The 17,411-nt window shown below is 37.7% G+C and overlaps 1 protein-coding gene across 4 annotated transcripts in view; it reads right to left on the reverse strand.

Annotated features, from left to right (window-relative positions):
- Positions 1 to 5,349: 5,349 nt before the first annotated feature.
- LOC110678059 (serine/arginine repetitive matrix protein 2) overlaps positions 5,350 to 17,411 on the reverse strand; it is a 76,831-nt gene continuing 64,769 nt past the window's right edge. For 3 of the 4 annotated variants that reach the window (XM_021850585.1, XM_021850584.1, XM_021850586.1), the window contains exon 3: positions 5,350 to 7,769. In XM_021850585.1, the coding sequence (XP_021706277.1) occupies positions 5,453 to 7,769 (2,317 nt within the window). In that variant the 3' untranslated portion in view covers positions 5,350 to 5,452. The remainder of the gene's footprint in view (positions 7,770 to 17,411) is intronic. The other variant, XM_021850587.1, reaches the window with a different exon arrangement.

Raw genomic sequence — 17,411 nt, forward strand, 5'->3', positions numbered from 1 at the left:
GTACACATTGAATACAAGATACTGCATTAATCATATTTTATACAGATCTTTATACAGTGTCCAAAAGCTTATTCAAAAAGCTATCTCAGAAAATAAAATGAGATAAAAATTCTTACCATAGGTCGGAAAAATGCGGGGAGTGCAGTGAAAAATATATATTTGATTTTTTATCGAAACTTTACACATCCCATACTTTTTTGTCCCAGGCTGAAATTTCTTTCTAAGGGTACTTTGAGATGTAAACTAAAGGATCGTGAAGAATTTAGCTGCACAAATTTGCAGTTTTTTGATTTATGGCTTTTTGAATTTTTCCAATATTTTTAACCATTTTCAGCTAAAAAATAATTCAGAGGATGACTGAATATCGCTAAATTATTCATATCATCATTTCTTTGTGAGTTATAATATTTATAATGGTTTGCACAACGTTAATCGCATATATGGCTTATATGCATTATTAGTAACAAAACTTATTATTTCGCTATAGGCCCTATTCAAAAGTTAGTCTCAAAAACATGTATTTGGAATTAAAACATCAAATTTGTATCACGAAACTCATAAATACGACATGGGATAGAAAAAACTATTTTTGGCCGCCAGTCTGTATGGAATCCGCCCATAGTGGTCTATCGCCATCAACCCAAGGAACAATTGGTAGCTTTTAAGATACTTACGTGTTTAACACAAGCTGCTGGCAGCAACCATTGCTGAACAAATTTTTAGTTGAATCATTAATTGAATAAAATTAATTTAAGCTTATAAAAAAGCTGTTATTCCACTTGAAGTTTGTGTTTTGAGTAAGAGATGAATAAACCTCCGAAAATGCAAATATAGTAGCTTTTGTTCTACAACACATCAGAAGTTTAACAATTGATTGATTAAAAGCTTCTATAGGCTGTAGCCACAATGTAGAAGTAGAATATAGAATTTAAGATTAACAACAAATCGTGCAAAAGTTTCAGTGTCTAATATTTAAAAATGTTGACCAGCATGATTAGTAAAACTTAAAAACAATGTGAATAATAGTATGTGAGTATGCTTTTATTTAAGTAAAACATATCAGGTATGTCTTTTTTCTTGTTATTTTGAAATTATTAAAGTCAATATACAACGACACGCTTTATAATTTCTCCAAATTTGTGTAAGCAACGCCTGAACAAAGGCTTCACATGGAAATAATTAAAATGTTGTTAAACATTATGCTGAATTAAACTGCAATAATGTTGTTTGTTAGATTTGCTTTGTTAAGGTGAAACATCTCGGAATCCAGAGATGGCCGTCACAATGGCCGACTTGTGCCTCTACTCACGTTTTCAAAGGCACAAAACTGGAGAAGTAGTTGCTAAACGGTTCTGATCTTCTTATTTTAAGCTTTCTGCTAGTGCACAAAGCCAAAATAAAAAGTTAACTGTTGTTGGATGCTTCCTTCGCGTGATTTGTGCCTTTGAAGTTTCAGTGCAATCTTAGAAATTTATTCCAAACTGTTTCACCTTAAATCTGTCATTATTAGGCTAAGTGAAACCTGAACAAACATCATTACGGTATATGATTACAACAGGGTGTCTATTACCTGGAAAAACCTGGAATTATCAGGGAATTTTATTTAATCTGGAAAAACCTGGAATTCTCAGGGAATTTCGGCCAAAATCAGGGAAATTATTTTGAATCAGTAATACAAGGTAGAATATGTCCTTTTTGGGTCAAGACGCTACTAGAGATGTTCAGTCCTTAAATTTTTATAACGGATTTTTATTTATTCAACATATAACAAGTTTAGATAAGGATGCAAATCTTAAGATTAAAAAGATAGTGAAGGCAAGTACAGTTCTCATTTACGGTTGGGTGTCGTTTATGAGCATATGAAACTTGGTTGAAAACATTCCTAATTTGTTTACAAAAATGTTTTTCAACTATTTCACAAGTTCTGGAGGAAATTTCAAGGAATGTTGCACCCAAGAAACATAAGCCTATTTTATAATTGTTTAAAAAGCAATTTTTCACAACTACATTCTGAATAGTTGCTTTATTATATTACTTTGCAGCTGCTACGCACACATTGTTCAAGCAAATCTGGCGAAATTATTGGGCTACTTATCATTTAGTGATTGTAATCATATATTGTAATGATGTTTATTCAGGTTTCACTTAGCCTAATAAGGACTGTTAATTTAACAACGCTAATTTAACAAACAATATTATTGCAGTTTAAGGTGAAGATGAATCGAAGCCAAACTTCAAATTTTCAAGAGCACGGATCTGGAGAACCAAACATGTTTTTAAGTTGAAAACCTAATCGATTGGTCACCACCAGCTAGTGACCAATTGATTAAGTTTTCAGCTCAAACGGATGTTTGGTTCTCCAGATCCGTGCTCTTGAAAATTTGAACTTTGGCTTCGATTCATCTTCACCTTAATTCAGCATCATGTTTAACAACATTTTAATGATTTCCATGTGAAGCTTTTGTTCAGGCGTTGTTCACACAAATTTGGAGAAGTTATAAAGCGTGTCGTTGTATATTGACTTTATTCTACAACTTAAAAATCACTTTATAAGCATTTATCTCAGCTTTCATTCAACTGTCACAAAATTAATTGAAAACAAATAAATAATCAAAAATCGCTTAACACCGTATTTCAAATGTAGTGTATATTTTTACCATGAATCAATAATCACTTCTAATAATTATCTGGATACTGGATTCAAACTCGAGACCTTTCCATCGTCAGCGGTATACCTTGCCATCTGCGCCATCCTAGAATTCATATATCAGCCTTCCAGTGCCCAATATAAACCTCTTGTAGCTGAATATTGATCATGCTTGAGCTTCTATTCAACAATGTCTAATCAACACGTGCTATGCTGATCAACAACTGAACAAGCGCCTTACTTCTGCTGATATTCAGTACTGATGCAAGCTGAATTTAGTCGGCTATTTATCGCGCACAGTGAGAAAATTTATGTCAATGCTGGTCAAAAATAAAGTTTATTCACAAAGTAAAAACAGTCTGAAATGATTAATCGAATTTCATAACTTGTTAAAACTTTAATTTAAATGTTCATCTAACCATACTAAAATCTAGATTTGATTTAAAAAACATTTGAAAATAACATAAAAAAGACATAATATGTTTTGCTTGAATAAAAGCATACTCATATACTGTTATTCACATTGTTTATCAGTTTTACGAATCATGCTGATCAACATTTTAAGTATTAGACACTGAAAGTTTTGTACGATTTGTTGTTAATCAAATGTTCAATATTCTACTAAAGAGATGACTGCAACCTATAGAAGCATTTAAACAGTCAATTGTTAAAATTCGTATGTGTTGTAGAACAAAAGCTACTAAATTTGCACTTTCGGAGGTTTATTCATCTCTTACTCAAAACAAACACTTCAAGTGGAACAACAGCTTTTTTATAAGCGGAGATTAATTTTATACAATAAATGATTCAACTAAAAAATTGTTCAGCAATGGTTGCTGCTATGCAGCTTGTATTAAACACGTAAGTATCTTAAAAGCTACCAATTGTTCCTTGGGCAAGTATTCTAGTGTTTCTTTTTGGAATATCTTTATGAACTTTTCCAGAGATTCTATCAGTAATTTTTCAAGGGATGCTCAAATGAATTCCCTCACAAACTTGGTCAAGAAAATCGTAGATTTTACCGAGGTAAGGTAATTTCGCATTTAATGAGAGAATAATCCAATTTTTCCAAGTTTTGTACTTGGTCCCCTCTGACTTAACGCCGACCAATTCATGTATGGTCTCTTTTTTATTAATGTTTGTTTTTTTTATCAGGCGAGAGGTATTTAAGGTGATTATAAAACGAAGCCAAAATTTGAATTTTTAAGTGCACAAGACTGGAGAATCCGACAACAGTTCGCGTTGAAAATTCAATCAAATTGCTTGTTTGCTGGTGGTGACCAATGGGAATTTTCAACGCTGAGCGCTGTTTGGTTCTCAAGTGTTGTGCTCTTGAAAATTTGAGGTATGGCTTCGTTCTATAATCACTTTAAAATTCTATTTCCAAGACGATCAAACGCTACCAGACCCGATTGCCTCAAGATAACATTTTGGAAAAAAATCAAAACGCCCTCTAGAAATATTTTGGGGGTGTATCGCTGATGTCCATTATTCTGAATTCCATTTTAAGGAAAAGGTTTTTTTTTTTCCTAAAGTTCGAATAGATTATTTTCTTCATATCTGTTTTGATGAAGTGCCTTTATTTCAGATCATTTGATAAGAATATTTTTTTTTGTGGAAATCAAATAAAACTCACAAAATTTTTATTTTATTTTCTAATGTTGTTTACACTTTTAAAACAAACTGATAATACAATTTGTGATTAATAAGATGAAAAATACGTTGAAATTTGTATTGTTTCTTGTTTAAGTGCTTTGAAGAACTTTTTTTTTAAATATTTTAGTTGTGTAAAATGGACTAATCGTCAATCATTTATGTGTTTTGGAGGATTTCTAGAACCTGGAATTGTTTTTTTTTTAACTTGGAAAAACCTGGAAATCTCAGGGAATTTAATTTCTGTAAATGAGTAGACACCCTGTACAATCACTATATGATAAGTAGCCTAATAATTTCCCCAGATTTGCTGAACAATGTGTGCATAGCAGCTGCAAAGTAATATAATAAAGCAACTATTCAGTAGGTATGTAGTTGTGAAAAATGCTTAATAAATTATTATAAAATAGGCAAATGTTTCTTGGGAATGCACTGGTGATGGGGTAGACAGCATGTGATATAGAATTATCCGAATTGTATCGCAGTCGGCCTATACAAATCAGCAAATTTTAAGCTTGATAGTGACAGCGAACAACTCTGATTCCTGGAGGAGCTCTTACACTGATGTCTGGAGGAATTCCTAAACAATGTCTGGAGTAATCTTTATAAAGAATTCCTGAACAAGTCAATGGGAGTATTTCTCAAGGAATCCTTAGTAAAATTCGTAGTTGAGTTCCAAGAGAATTCTTTATAGACATCTCTAAAAAATCTGGAAGCATACCTGGGTGAATACATGAGGATACGTAACCCAGAAGGAATTCCTGGAGAAATTTCTTAAGGAATCTCTGAAATCTCTGTAGGAGTCCCTATGATTTTTCTCAGAGAATAATCAACTCAATAACATTTACATAAAGTGTTATTTCTTTTCTTTATTTAGTAACGTTCAACACAAACTAAATTAAAAGTATTTCAAATGTATGGCAACAAAGACATTAAATTGATGGTTTATTTTGAAACTTATAAAAAACTACGATCAACATCAATAAATAAAATACAAAAAAAACGACTAGAATTTTTCTCATAAAATAAATTGGGTTAATTATTCTATCTTAAATAAAATTATATGAAAAATGATATTAGCTATTATTAACTTAAAACCTATTCTTTGGTAAGAACAATAATTATAATTACATTCTAACCGTTCCTTCCCTGTCAACTTCGATGTTCTATACTGAGCTGATTTGATATTGGTGATGCCTGTGGTGGTATTACTTCCGGGGGCGGGGTTGAAATTGATGATGGCGTTGGCACGGATCGTTCACTACGGACGTGGCTCGTACGAGAACTGGGATACTCGAGTACAGGACTGTCCTCGTCCAGGTGGTGGTGATGGTCAGCAGAAGCACTCATTGGCAGCCCATCGTGAGGATGCTCTCCGGAAGTCGTTCCCTGCTGTTGTAGCTCTCCGGGAAGATAGTCTTTCCAGCTTCGGAAGAGATAGCGGGTAAATTTTCGTAATTGTCTAAACTTACAATAGGTCGCACCTTCAGCCGATTGCATTTGTTGGGTTTGGATAAGAAATCCCTTCTCCTTGAAGGTCTTTTCCAAGGATTCCCGTTGAGACGAGCGTCGCGACCGACGCCTGGCCCGTCGTCCTTCACTGTATTCGGATGGCTGTTGACGGCGGTGTTGACTCAACGGATTTCCCGGTGAAGCCAATCCAGTCAGATTAGCTGCACTGGGGAAGTCTGGTATTTGTAGAATGTCGTTGCTGAGTCCCAGCGAAGGAGGGGGTAGATCGCAAGCTATCTTTTCAACCGGAGGAGTGTTTAGGAATGCTCCGGTAGTTGTCGTAGAATGGAGACTGCTCTGCTGCAAACTCTCTCGGGGGAAGAATTCGTAACCTCGCATGGATTTATCCCCGGTTCCGGAGTAGTACCGGAAATTTCCACCGGAGTCTACGCTGAGCATCTTTTTCTCCTGGAGGCACGGTTTCGCCCCTCCAGTGAACTTAAACTTGCAAATGCTTACTTCTGTGGCAGGATTTGTACTGTTTTCCGCCGGAACTGGCGGAATAAAAATGGCGGATCGTTTTCTTTTCTGGGTGGGTGGTGAACTCTTGCTTATGGGCGATTGTGAGTCTGTCTTGGAATTGGAAGTTTTTTCCGGTTTGATGAGTTGGGAAATCGGTTTGGGAGTAAGTGTATGCTGTGGCTCTTGTTTAGGTGCGACCGGTGATGAAGGCGACGGTGTCGAATGGTTTGATGTGATTGGTAGTTTAGAGCTGAGTATTTCAGTAGGAGTGCTGGGGACAGAATTAGAAGTTGATGAGCTTGATTGACCGGGTGTTATCGTGTTGTTGGTATCAACTAGTTTCTGATAATATAAGGCCATGGGATGAATGAAACCACTCATGTTTGGCCAGTACATATAACCTGGCGGGGTATCCGCTGTTGATGGGGTATCCCCACTAGTGGGTGTTCCTGGACCCGTGCTTTGCAGGTTTGGCAGTGACATTTTCATATTTGTAGCAAGTATTTGATCGGTGTTGATATCAGTCGGTGTGATGATGGGCGTTGGACACGAAGAATCATATACTCCATCACTTTCATTTTCTGAACTTGATAAATCTAGAGGATCACCACCGCCATCTCTGACGCAAAGATTCAAAGGTTCCTCTCGTTTACCTTTCCCATCTTGGAGATTTTTCTCGTTGGACATAAGACGCCTTTCTAGTAAGCTACTGCTTCTAGTTTGCGCCCGATGCCCATTGGTTGATCTCTCTTGTAGGGACTCTGGTTTGGGCGTTCCTGGCAATATTGTACCATAGTTTTTGTAAATTAAATGGCATATGTCGGCCTTTTTAGGCTTTCTGCCCCTTCGGGGCTTTGAGTTTTCCAAAGTCATTTCACCCATGTAGGGTAAGTCGCTATAACTGACGACTTTATTCCTTTGCGTTCCTTGAGCAGGCCGTTGTGAAGAGGATTCCGTTTCATCTTTAACGGGTGCGAGGGAAACTCCCTCTTTTTGAAGTTCCAGAATCTTTTGTAACCAATTCCTCACGGATTCGTTGGTACGGTCTTCGCGTTCCTGTTCCGCGTGCTTTTCCATCCTGCTAGCGCGTGTTCCACCGTAGTTTTGCAGTTGCTGCTGTTGTTCTCGTTTAGCTGCGATGTTCTGGGTTGCCTCATAATGGTCCAGATATTCTGGTGGCAGCGCTTGGTGATGGAAGCGTAACTTGATGGGCCCTTTGCGTCGTTGACGGCTTGCAGCGCCACTGGCTGCAGCCCCACGGCGGTTCGACTGGCCACTGGATTGTTTTGTGGGCGTGGGAGTTGGCGATACAGGTGTATCGGGTAGTTCAGGAGACAGGATCGACGTAGGGACGACAATGGTGTTGCGATGCTTCTGCGTGGGAGGAGGAGTGGGTGATGAACACATTGACTGGGACGCGGTGGCAACGCTAAGCTCATTATCGTTTTGATTGTCGTTGGTGCCCCCGGAGATAAGCGGATCGTCCGAACTGCGCCTGAAAAACGAGAACATAATGCAACACAGTTAGAAATGTGGTTTCACATTTGGACACATTTAGTCATATTGTTTATAGAAACATTGTTATAATCATTTTCCGCAAAAAAAGTATACACGTATGTAGATATGTTTATTAAATAAATAGATACAATCTAACCATAATATAGAATGATTTTTAACGATGAAGATGTTAGAATTTAAGGTGAAACAGTTTGGAATCAACTTCTAAGATTGCACTAAAACTTCAAAGGCACAAATCTTGCGAAGGAAGCATTCAACAACAGTGAACTTTTTATTTTGGCTTTGTGCAATAACAGAAAGCTTAAAATAAGAAGATCAGGAGCGTTCGACATCTATTTCTCCAAACGTCGGCCATTGTGACAGCCATGTTTGGATTCCGAGATGCTTCATCTTTAGACAAGGTACTAAACATAAAAACCATTCAAATAGCTAGAAGAGTCATCTCAAATTTTATTCATGGGATAACCGGAAGCATGAACTTTAAATTTGACATAACATAGGTACTTGTATGAACCTCTATAACTGTGAACTTTGTGTAATACACTCATGGACTGCTCATATCTTGTTAAAGAAAAATTTCTCTAAAAAGACTAATGCAGAGATTTTTTATGTTTTCTTCAAGATTTCCTCCATAAAATAACCTCCATAAATATCCTTTAATATACATTTCTGGGTATTTGTTCAATGTATCTTGGGTTTCCCCCATAAAATATCCAAGATTGCCCAAAATATGTTGGAAGGGATTCCTCCAGGAACAAATCCTGCAATTTTATTAGGAATCTTTTTATGATCTTGTATTCAGGATTTCTCCATAATAATTTCAGAGATTTCTCAACGAATGCATCAAGTAATTCGATCAGGAAATATTACATAGTTTTATCCAAAACACCTATAAGAGCACTTGCTTCTGTTCCTAGTTAGTTCAAAAGGAATTATTCAAATTACCTTCTCTCCAAGAATTCAAGCAGCGATTTGTCTAAGTTATCAGTAGGTTCCTGAGGAAATTTCTTCATAGAGTGTTTTGCATATTCGTTCTACCAAGAATCTAGAATTATCTCTAAGTTTTGTTTTTGAAGTATTCCTCATTTAGAATATTTGGTGAATGATCACAGGAAACTTACGAATTAACCTAGGTGTGCATGAATTCCGCCTTGAATTCCTTAGAGTATCTCGGGGATTCATTAAAAAAAGATTCTCTTGGCATAATCCCAGAAGAACTGTCAAGAGTAATTTCTGAAGAAACATTTTTCACGTGAAATTTGTGAATGAAGTTTTAAGGCAAGCCTGCCCAACCTTTTGATCCACTGACCAAATCACAGAGAAAATATTATGTAGCGTGTAAAATCCCAAGTTTTTTTTTGTTTGTAAAATTGAGTGAAAGTGGATAAGTGATAAAAATGTGTTTTTAGGGAAATTGAAAAAAAAAGAAATAAAATACCAATAAGTTAACCTTACTTCGTAGGTATTACGATAAAATCATTTTCTGAATTTTGTTCACTATATTTTCACTTGAAGTTGACTTTTTTCAAAAATTACACTGAAAAAAACATGGCTAAGTTTCTTAGCATCGGATCGACCAAAATTTTAAACCGGGAAGCGGCTATACATTAACCTTGTGGTCTTTTTTGGGATTCCAGACCCCCCTTCCCCCCATCGTGGTCATTTGTCCATACAAGAATTTAAAAATTTGTATGGGCCGTGGTTATTATTGCTCTCGTTCCCCCACATTTTAGGGGCCTTTACAAATCACGTGTAAAAATATTTAAAATCAAACTTGTAACAATTATTAAAAACTCAGGAAAGGTTTTAACTTATTTATCCATATAGAAAAATCATAAATGTTCAAAACAATTCGAAATAATAACCAAGATTGTCCGCTGTCCGCTTTGATAAATATTACGGACATTTGAGGCCTAAGCAGGCTTTGTAAAATTTAACGATCATCGACACACGAGCTATAATTTCATCCCATTTATTCGCCTGCATTCATACAACACGCATGACATTTGAGTAGTGTTGAATCCTTCGACCTTGTTGCGTGCTTCAGTGGGGACGGGCGGTGAGGGCAGGATCGAACATGTCGCGCGTCATCGCGTAGTAGTGAAAAAGTGCCGCGAGTGTCAGTAGTGTTTGATCCTTCGACCTTGTTGCTTGCTCCTGCAGGGGCGGGCGATGAAGGTAGGATCGAACATGCCGCGCGTTGTTAGGAAATGAAAAAGCGCCGCGGATCTTTAGTAGTGGTTGATCTATTGATCGCGTCGCTTGCTCTTGAGGGGGCGAGTGATGAACACTTGTTTGGCGTACATGTGAGTATCGAATAAAATCGTAATCCGATTAGGCGTGATTATATCATGGATCGCATCACAAAACATTGTTTATATGCGGATTTCCAAAACGTCCTGAATTTTGTATAAAAGGGCCCCCTCTATGAAGTCTGACCCGGGCCCCACATCCGGCACTGGGGTCATGTACACCTGATAGATTCAAGGCCTTTGGGGGACCACTTAGCGTCCACGTAGAGACTTCAATTTTTTACATGATTTTTTTCTTACCAAAACGAGTAGAGTAAGGTGGGGCAAAAGTTCGACCTTAGTGGTATAATCAAAGTTTCCAGGAAAACAACAGCAGTAAAAACAAAACAAATATCATACAGTGAACCTTCAACATATTGTCTATAATTTTGCTGAACAAACTTGTGCCAAAATATTTACCCATTTTTAGTTATAACAGTTTCAAAATTGTTTGCCCCACCGGTGGGGCAAGAGTTCGAATCTAGTGTGGGGCAAAAGTTCGCTGGCTAAAACATAAAATATCGATCCTTTTATGACAGGCATACTTTACACCAGCCGTAAACTTAAGTTTGCCAAAAATACACACTAAATTTACATCAAAAAATAGCTCAAAACCGGGTTAATTGTAATATACTCAAAAATAGCAGTTTTTCGCAAAACTAAGTGGAAATGTAAAATTTTTGTGACAGTTTTCACACGATCAGACAAATTTAACTAAATTTGAAGATAATATGTGGATTTTAGGCAATTTGCAAATTTTTCCGTGATTTTATACATGGGTCGAACTTTTGCCCCGCTGCACAGTGGGACGGATTGGGGTTTTAGGAGGAAAGATGGAACTCACGCCTTCAATTGTTATTTTACGTAAAAATAATGTTCTACAAAGTTGTTCCTATTATAAAAACAATTTTTTTGGTCGGAACGAAAATTAGGGTGGCCCTTTGTAAAAAAAGATAACCATAAAAACTTTTTTATTTTAAGGAATATTGGTACAGTTTGTTCTACAAAGTTGAAAATCAGAAAATTTTAAGCTTGTGGTGTTTTACTCGAATCTTTAAAACACAATGCAATTTAAATGTAGTTATTAATTTATTATCACTTATGTTGCACTAATACAAACTGATTGCATTCCACTGCTGGTAGAAAAACTAACTGACTCTCGTCCTCATTTTTCACCCTACGCCTGCTATGATTTTGTTAATTTGAATTTCTCGCAAACCACCACATCTCCTTTTTTTTCATAAGCGAGGATCTATGCATCATCAGTGGTATGTACGACGTAGTCCTGGTGCCATGATGGTCGATTTGCACAACGGCTTGGACGTGGTGGATCAGATCTGGAAACAGGTTGTTGATCCTCGACTGCACGATGTTCTTCTGTTTCAGGATAGATTTCTTCAGATGTGGAAATTTTCTTAACATGAGCCACATTCCTCTCAGTTATTCTTCCTGAAACTGGATCTGTTATTTTCACCCGATTCCCAGTTCTCTCCAAAACTTCATATTCCGTTTTGTCGTATGTAGCGGTTAATTTGCCAGCTGAAATAATATTCTGAAGAAGCACTTTGTCTCCTACCTGAATGTCTGAAGGTCTTGCATGACGTCTCAAATCTTCTCTCTCCTTTCCTTTATGCTTCATAACCGTGTCTCTATCGTGAACCCCGGTACTTGCTGGTAACATTGTTTCAAGGTCGGTTATAGATGGCAACTTTGAGCGAATTACTCGGTTCTGTAGAAGTGCGGTAGGAGCTTTCCCGGTTACCGAGTGCGGGGTGGTGTTGTACATCATCATATATTGGAGCAGGTCTACTTTCCAATCTCGATTGAGAGAGTGGCTAATCTTGAGACGCTTAAGCAGTGAGCTGTTTTGTCGCTCCACCTCTCCATTAGCTTGTGGCCAGTATGGGGAAGTATGGTTTAGAGTAATGTTTCTCGTGAAACAGTAGTCTTCAAAGTCCTTACTAATAAACTGCCGTCCATTATCCAGTGTTATTGATTTTGGATACCCCAATCGTACAAAAATCGGCTCGAGACGCTTGATGGTTTCTTCTGATGTGATTTTGTTCATTACACAAATCTCCTTATATCGACTGTAATAGTCCACGACTACCAGCAGATACTCATTGGATGGTAACGGACCTAGGAAATCCATTGCGACATCTACCCATGGTTCATTTGGCATCTTTCGACGCTGCATTGGTTCCGGAGCTGAAGGCTTACTAACCAAGCGACATCCTTCACAGTTCTTTACAGTTTTTCGTGCATCTCCATCGATTCCCGGCCACCACACTCTATCTCGCAGTCTGGTTACCATAACCGTTTCGCCTGGGTGACCCTCATGTGCAAGTTGCAACATCCGTGAACGCAGTTGCTTCGGTATCACTAGACGACATCCTCGGATGACGCATCCTTCTAGCAAACTAAGATCTTTTTGGAATGGAATGTATGCTTTAGCCCCTGTTCTAGTTACTTCGTCATTCCAATCTGATCTTAATAAAGCATCTCTTACCAAGAGTAACTCAGGGTCTGTTTCTAACGTATTCTTAATTTCAGATACGTCGATTGCTACTGATTCTGTAATCGCGTTTATGTACAGATGATCATCCGAGCTGTCAGTGTCTTCGTCATCACTTGGAATGGATAGACGTGATAAGGGATCAGCGATATTTTCCTTCCCTGGCTTGTAAATTACACGAAATTTAAAGGGCTGTAGCCTTAGGACCCATCTTTCGATTCGGCCAGGAGGTTGCGAAGAGGATTTGAAAATTGTAGTGAGAGGTCGATGATCAGTTTCTAACTCGAATTCCCGACCGAGAAGATATAGCCGGAATTTTTCAACGCTCCAAATTATAGCCAAAGCTTCCTTTTCAGTTTGGCAATAACGACGTTCTGATGCGGACAAGCTTTTGCTGGCATACGATATGATTATCGGGCGGTCGTCAGTTTCGTCTTCGAATTGTAATAAAATCGCCCCTAATCCTACTGGTGACGCATCAGCAACAATCCTGGTCCGGCGTTCATTATTGAAATATCCTAGTACAGGATACGAACATACTGCTTCCTTCAGCTTACTAAACGCGATCTCGTGTTGAGGAGTCCAATGAAACGTACGACCTCTAGATATCAATTGTCGGAGCTCAAACGTCATTGTTGCAAGATCAGGAATGAATCGGCCAATGTACCCTACCAGACCCAGAAAACTTCGAACTTCTTCGGCAGTTCTGGGGGATCTAAAGTTCATTACAGCAGCTATTTTATCATCAGTCGGGCTGAGCCCACCTCGGGAAATATGATGACCTAGGAATTCAGTCTCAGTAACCTTGAATTTGCATTTCTTGGTATTGAGAACTACATTATGAGCCTCCAATGTTTCAAGAGCACGCGCAAGAGCAGCATCATGCTCTTCTTCATTTTTCCCATATATGAATATGTCATCTTGGTAGTTGAACGTATTTGGGCAGTTGCAAAGTAATTGCTCGATTATCCTTTGGAAATATTCTGAAGCGCTACAAATTCCGAACATCAAGCGAGTATATCGAAACATTCCTAGATGAGTTATGAATGTTGTGATATATCGGCTCGATTCGTGCAGCTCGACTTGATGATACGCATCTTTTATGTCGAGTCTGGAGAACCATTGTGATCCATTTAATCTAATAACAATAAAACTTGTTAGCATCAATTGTTGTTAGACTTTTTTTTTATCAATGTTACCTAGCCAGAAGGTCATCTAACGTTGGAATCACATGGTATTGTCGTTTGATCGCTGTGTTCGCTCGTCGCATGTCGATACACAACCGCACATTGCCGTCATCTTTAATAACGATTACCATTGGGGACACCCACGGACTCGGTTGGTCGACCCTTTCGATTATACCCAATCTTAATAGACGGTTGATTTGATCTTCAACTTGATTACGTAATGCAATAGGGACGCGACGGACATGTTGCACCACCGGAGTCACACTGTCGTCGATTTCAATGCGTAATTTAACTCCTAGATAAACATAAATTCAGCCAATGTTCTTTATTATCATGACAATTCTTATATTAAACTATACCTTTGATTACAGGAAATTTCTCCACCGAACCGTCAGCCACGTGCTGAATTGTATCTGATTTTTCCATGGAGCTTGGTAGACCGATTAGGAGAACTCCCAGTTCTTTGGCAGACTCGCGTCCCAAAAGATTCTGTTCGCCGCCCTTTACGACGTAAAACTGAGCAGTCGAAGGTTTACGAGTGCCATTGACAATGCGAATTTCTGCCTCAAAAGTGCACATAATTTCTAACATGCCACGTTGAGCGTACGCGGATAACTGTTTATCGGATGGTTTTACATCGATTATAGCAGCATTTTTCCCTTTCAAATAGTTCCATGTGGACTCGTTAATAATGTTGAACTTCGAGCCTGAATCGATCATCATTTCAATAAGTACTTGACCCACCTTACACCAGATCATCTCATCGTGGTTGTCGCTGATGGCGTAAACGAAAGAATCGATCTTGCGTTCATTTGTTATCTCGTTCACATTCTTCACCTTGTCATTGAAGGTCCTGGGCATCTTCGGACGACTTGAATTTTGTTGCTTGTTAAATTCTTCAATTTTACGTTTCTTCGGAATTGATGATGACGGCTTGTATTTGTTCGGATCTGTCCTACACTTCTTCGCAAAATGACCAAAGAAATTGCAAATCCGACATTGTTCATGCTTAGCTGGGCAAAGGTCCTCTGTTTTATGCAGACTATTTCCACACCTACCGCATTCGGTGATCGTCCGACCCTGAGTTTGACGCATGGTCTGCACATTAGAGAACTTCTCATTGATTTTGTTAACAAGTGTTGCTCCGCCGGTAATACTCATAACGTTACCGTGGGGATGTTGGTTCAGCTCACGCACTTGTTGTTGAATGGACAAATGAGAGTTTACCAGCTTGGTCAAATCATCCAGATTGATATTCGATTTCTCTAGAATTTTTCGCCGGAGATCTGGTGGGGCCAACATTACCACTTTATCAATCACAGCAGCATCTTTACTCTCGCGTTCAGTCGACCCGAACTGACATTTGTTGGCCATTGTCTTTGCCCTCAACAAGAACTTATCGAGCGTTTCACCAGCCGATGGTTGTAAGTTCCAAAATGAGTAGCGCTCAAACGTGTCATGTCGCTTTGGTGAGAAGTATGCATCCAACCTACGGATCACGGTGCTGAACTCGTCCTGATCTTCTGTGGCATCGACATCGTGGGTTGGAAGGCTTTCGTAGACTCGTTGAAGTTGACGGCCTCCCACGGCAAGAAAGATACTCTTCAGCTTCTTCCTCTTCTTTTTGCTGACAGCCTCAGCAGCGTATTCAAATTGCTTTTTAAAGTCGAACCATGCTTGCCGGAGTTCAGATAGGGGAACGGTCTCGCACTCGAATGGTGGAATTTTGAATAGTTGATCTTCCATTGCTACTGTAAAGAAAAATAACTTAATTAGCTTTGAATCTCCTTTCTGTAAACAAATCCACAAAACATTTCTTCGTATATTATTCCTTTGACTAACACGTATGGTATGTTATGGTATGCAACCCTTAGTTGCTATGGTAACCACTCGCCGTGTTATTTTCAGTTGAAGCAAAGCAATCTTTGCGCGAAATTCAAATGATGCCATAGCAACCACGTTTTTGGGGTGGTCGAATTCGACGAGTGAAAATTTTCACTTGAGATAACGAATCTCTTATTTGGCCGGCAGTTCCATTTTATTTTTCACGACCCAATTCTTTTGCTTGCACCGGTTGGATTTCTATCCACCGCTAAAGCATCTCCCTCTTTCGAGGCGAGATATTCTTTTGCCTGCACCGGTTGGATTTTCATCCACCGCAAAGGCATCCCCCTCTTTCGAGGCGAGATTCTTTTTTTTTTTTTTTTATTAAAGTACTCACTTTAACGCTGTTTTCTCGTACACTCGTGGATTTCTCGTCGCCAATATGTGGTGTTTTACTCGAATCTTTAAAACACAATGCAATTTAAATGTAGTTATTAATTTATTATCACTTATGTTGCACTAATACAAACTGATTGCATTCCACTGCTGGTAGAAAAACTAACTGACTCTCGTCCTCATTTTTCACCCTACGCCTGCTATGATTTTGTTAATTTGAATTTCTCGCAAACCACCACAAAGCTAATTTGACCAAAAAAGTTTTTATCTAGCTCAAAAACTGACCGTTTTAGAGCATTTTTCGATATTGATGTAGGGTGGCCCTTTTAAAACAGGTTTTAGTGTTTATTTTTTATTTAGAGTTTTTCATCAAAGTTGCCTTCCCATCACCTGTAGAGCTGATTGAAACGCATATTTTGGGGCCTGCACAATTTTTCCGATGAAGAGATATAAACATTTTTCATGAAAAACAAACATTTTTCCACTTGTATAAGTATTTGAGACAAACAAAAAGTTTTTTTTTTGCATGATAATAATTTCCTTTCGGCTTTAAATATGAATAACAAAGTATTTTATTTCATATTCATATAAAAGTACTTGTGAATATATTCAAAGGATAAATAAAAATAAGGAAAATAGTCTTCTAAACATCATCTAAACACTTTTGTTATGGGATTCACCAGCCTCATCGGGAAACATTCTGATTGGAAGTAACGAACTTTTAATTACCGGAAATCCGTTTACAAGTAATTTGTGCATCGAGGAGATAAAGCGTACCTGAAACGGTTGATTATTATAGTATGATTTATGATTACAATGCTGACTTAACAGTCCAGATTAAGGAAAATAACCATATGCATTATTTGATACGTAGAGCTGTTTTGGAAGATGTTAAAAAACTGTTTTAACAGTTATGTACTTATGATCCAGTCAGCCGAAGAATAATACAATTTTTATTCATATTTTAAGCTGAAAAACGCTTTAATAATATCAACGATTTTTTTTTATTTCCCCTACTCTATAAACCCATAAAATGTTATTTTTTTATAAAAAAGTCTATAACTCTTCATCAGAAAAAATGTTCTAATATTCATTTTCTTGGCATTACATTCTAACTGGAACAGATTATGATTCTCAGGTTACTGTATTTAAGAGCACTTCCACAGTTATTAACTGAGAGCTTTCTTTGTCATATTTGTCATTTTGCTTTCGTATATCGTATGTATTAGTATCGATGATAAATTATGTCTATGAAAGTATATTAAATTTTCATGACGAAAAGATTCTTGTATCTATTCGTTTCAATTAGCTTTATCTTGTATGTTTGCGTTCCAATTAGCTCTAAAAGTGATGGGAAGGCAACTTTCTGACAAAACTTGAAATAATAAAAATAAAACACAAAAACC

Source organism: Aedes aegypti, chromosome 3 (genome assembly GCF_002204515.2).
Source record: "Aedes aegypti strain LVP_AGWG chromosome 3, AaegL5.0 Primary Assembly, whole genome shotgun sequence".
Classification (NCBI taxonomy): Eukaryota; Metazoa; Arthropoda; class Insecta; order Diptera; family Culicidae; genus Aedes; species Aedes aegypti.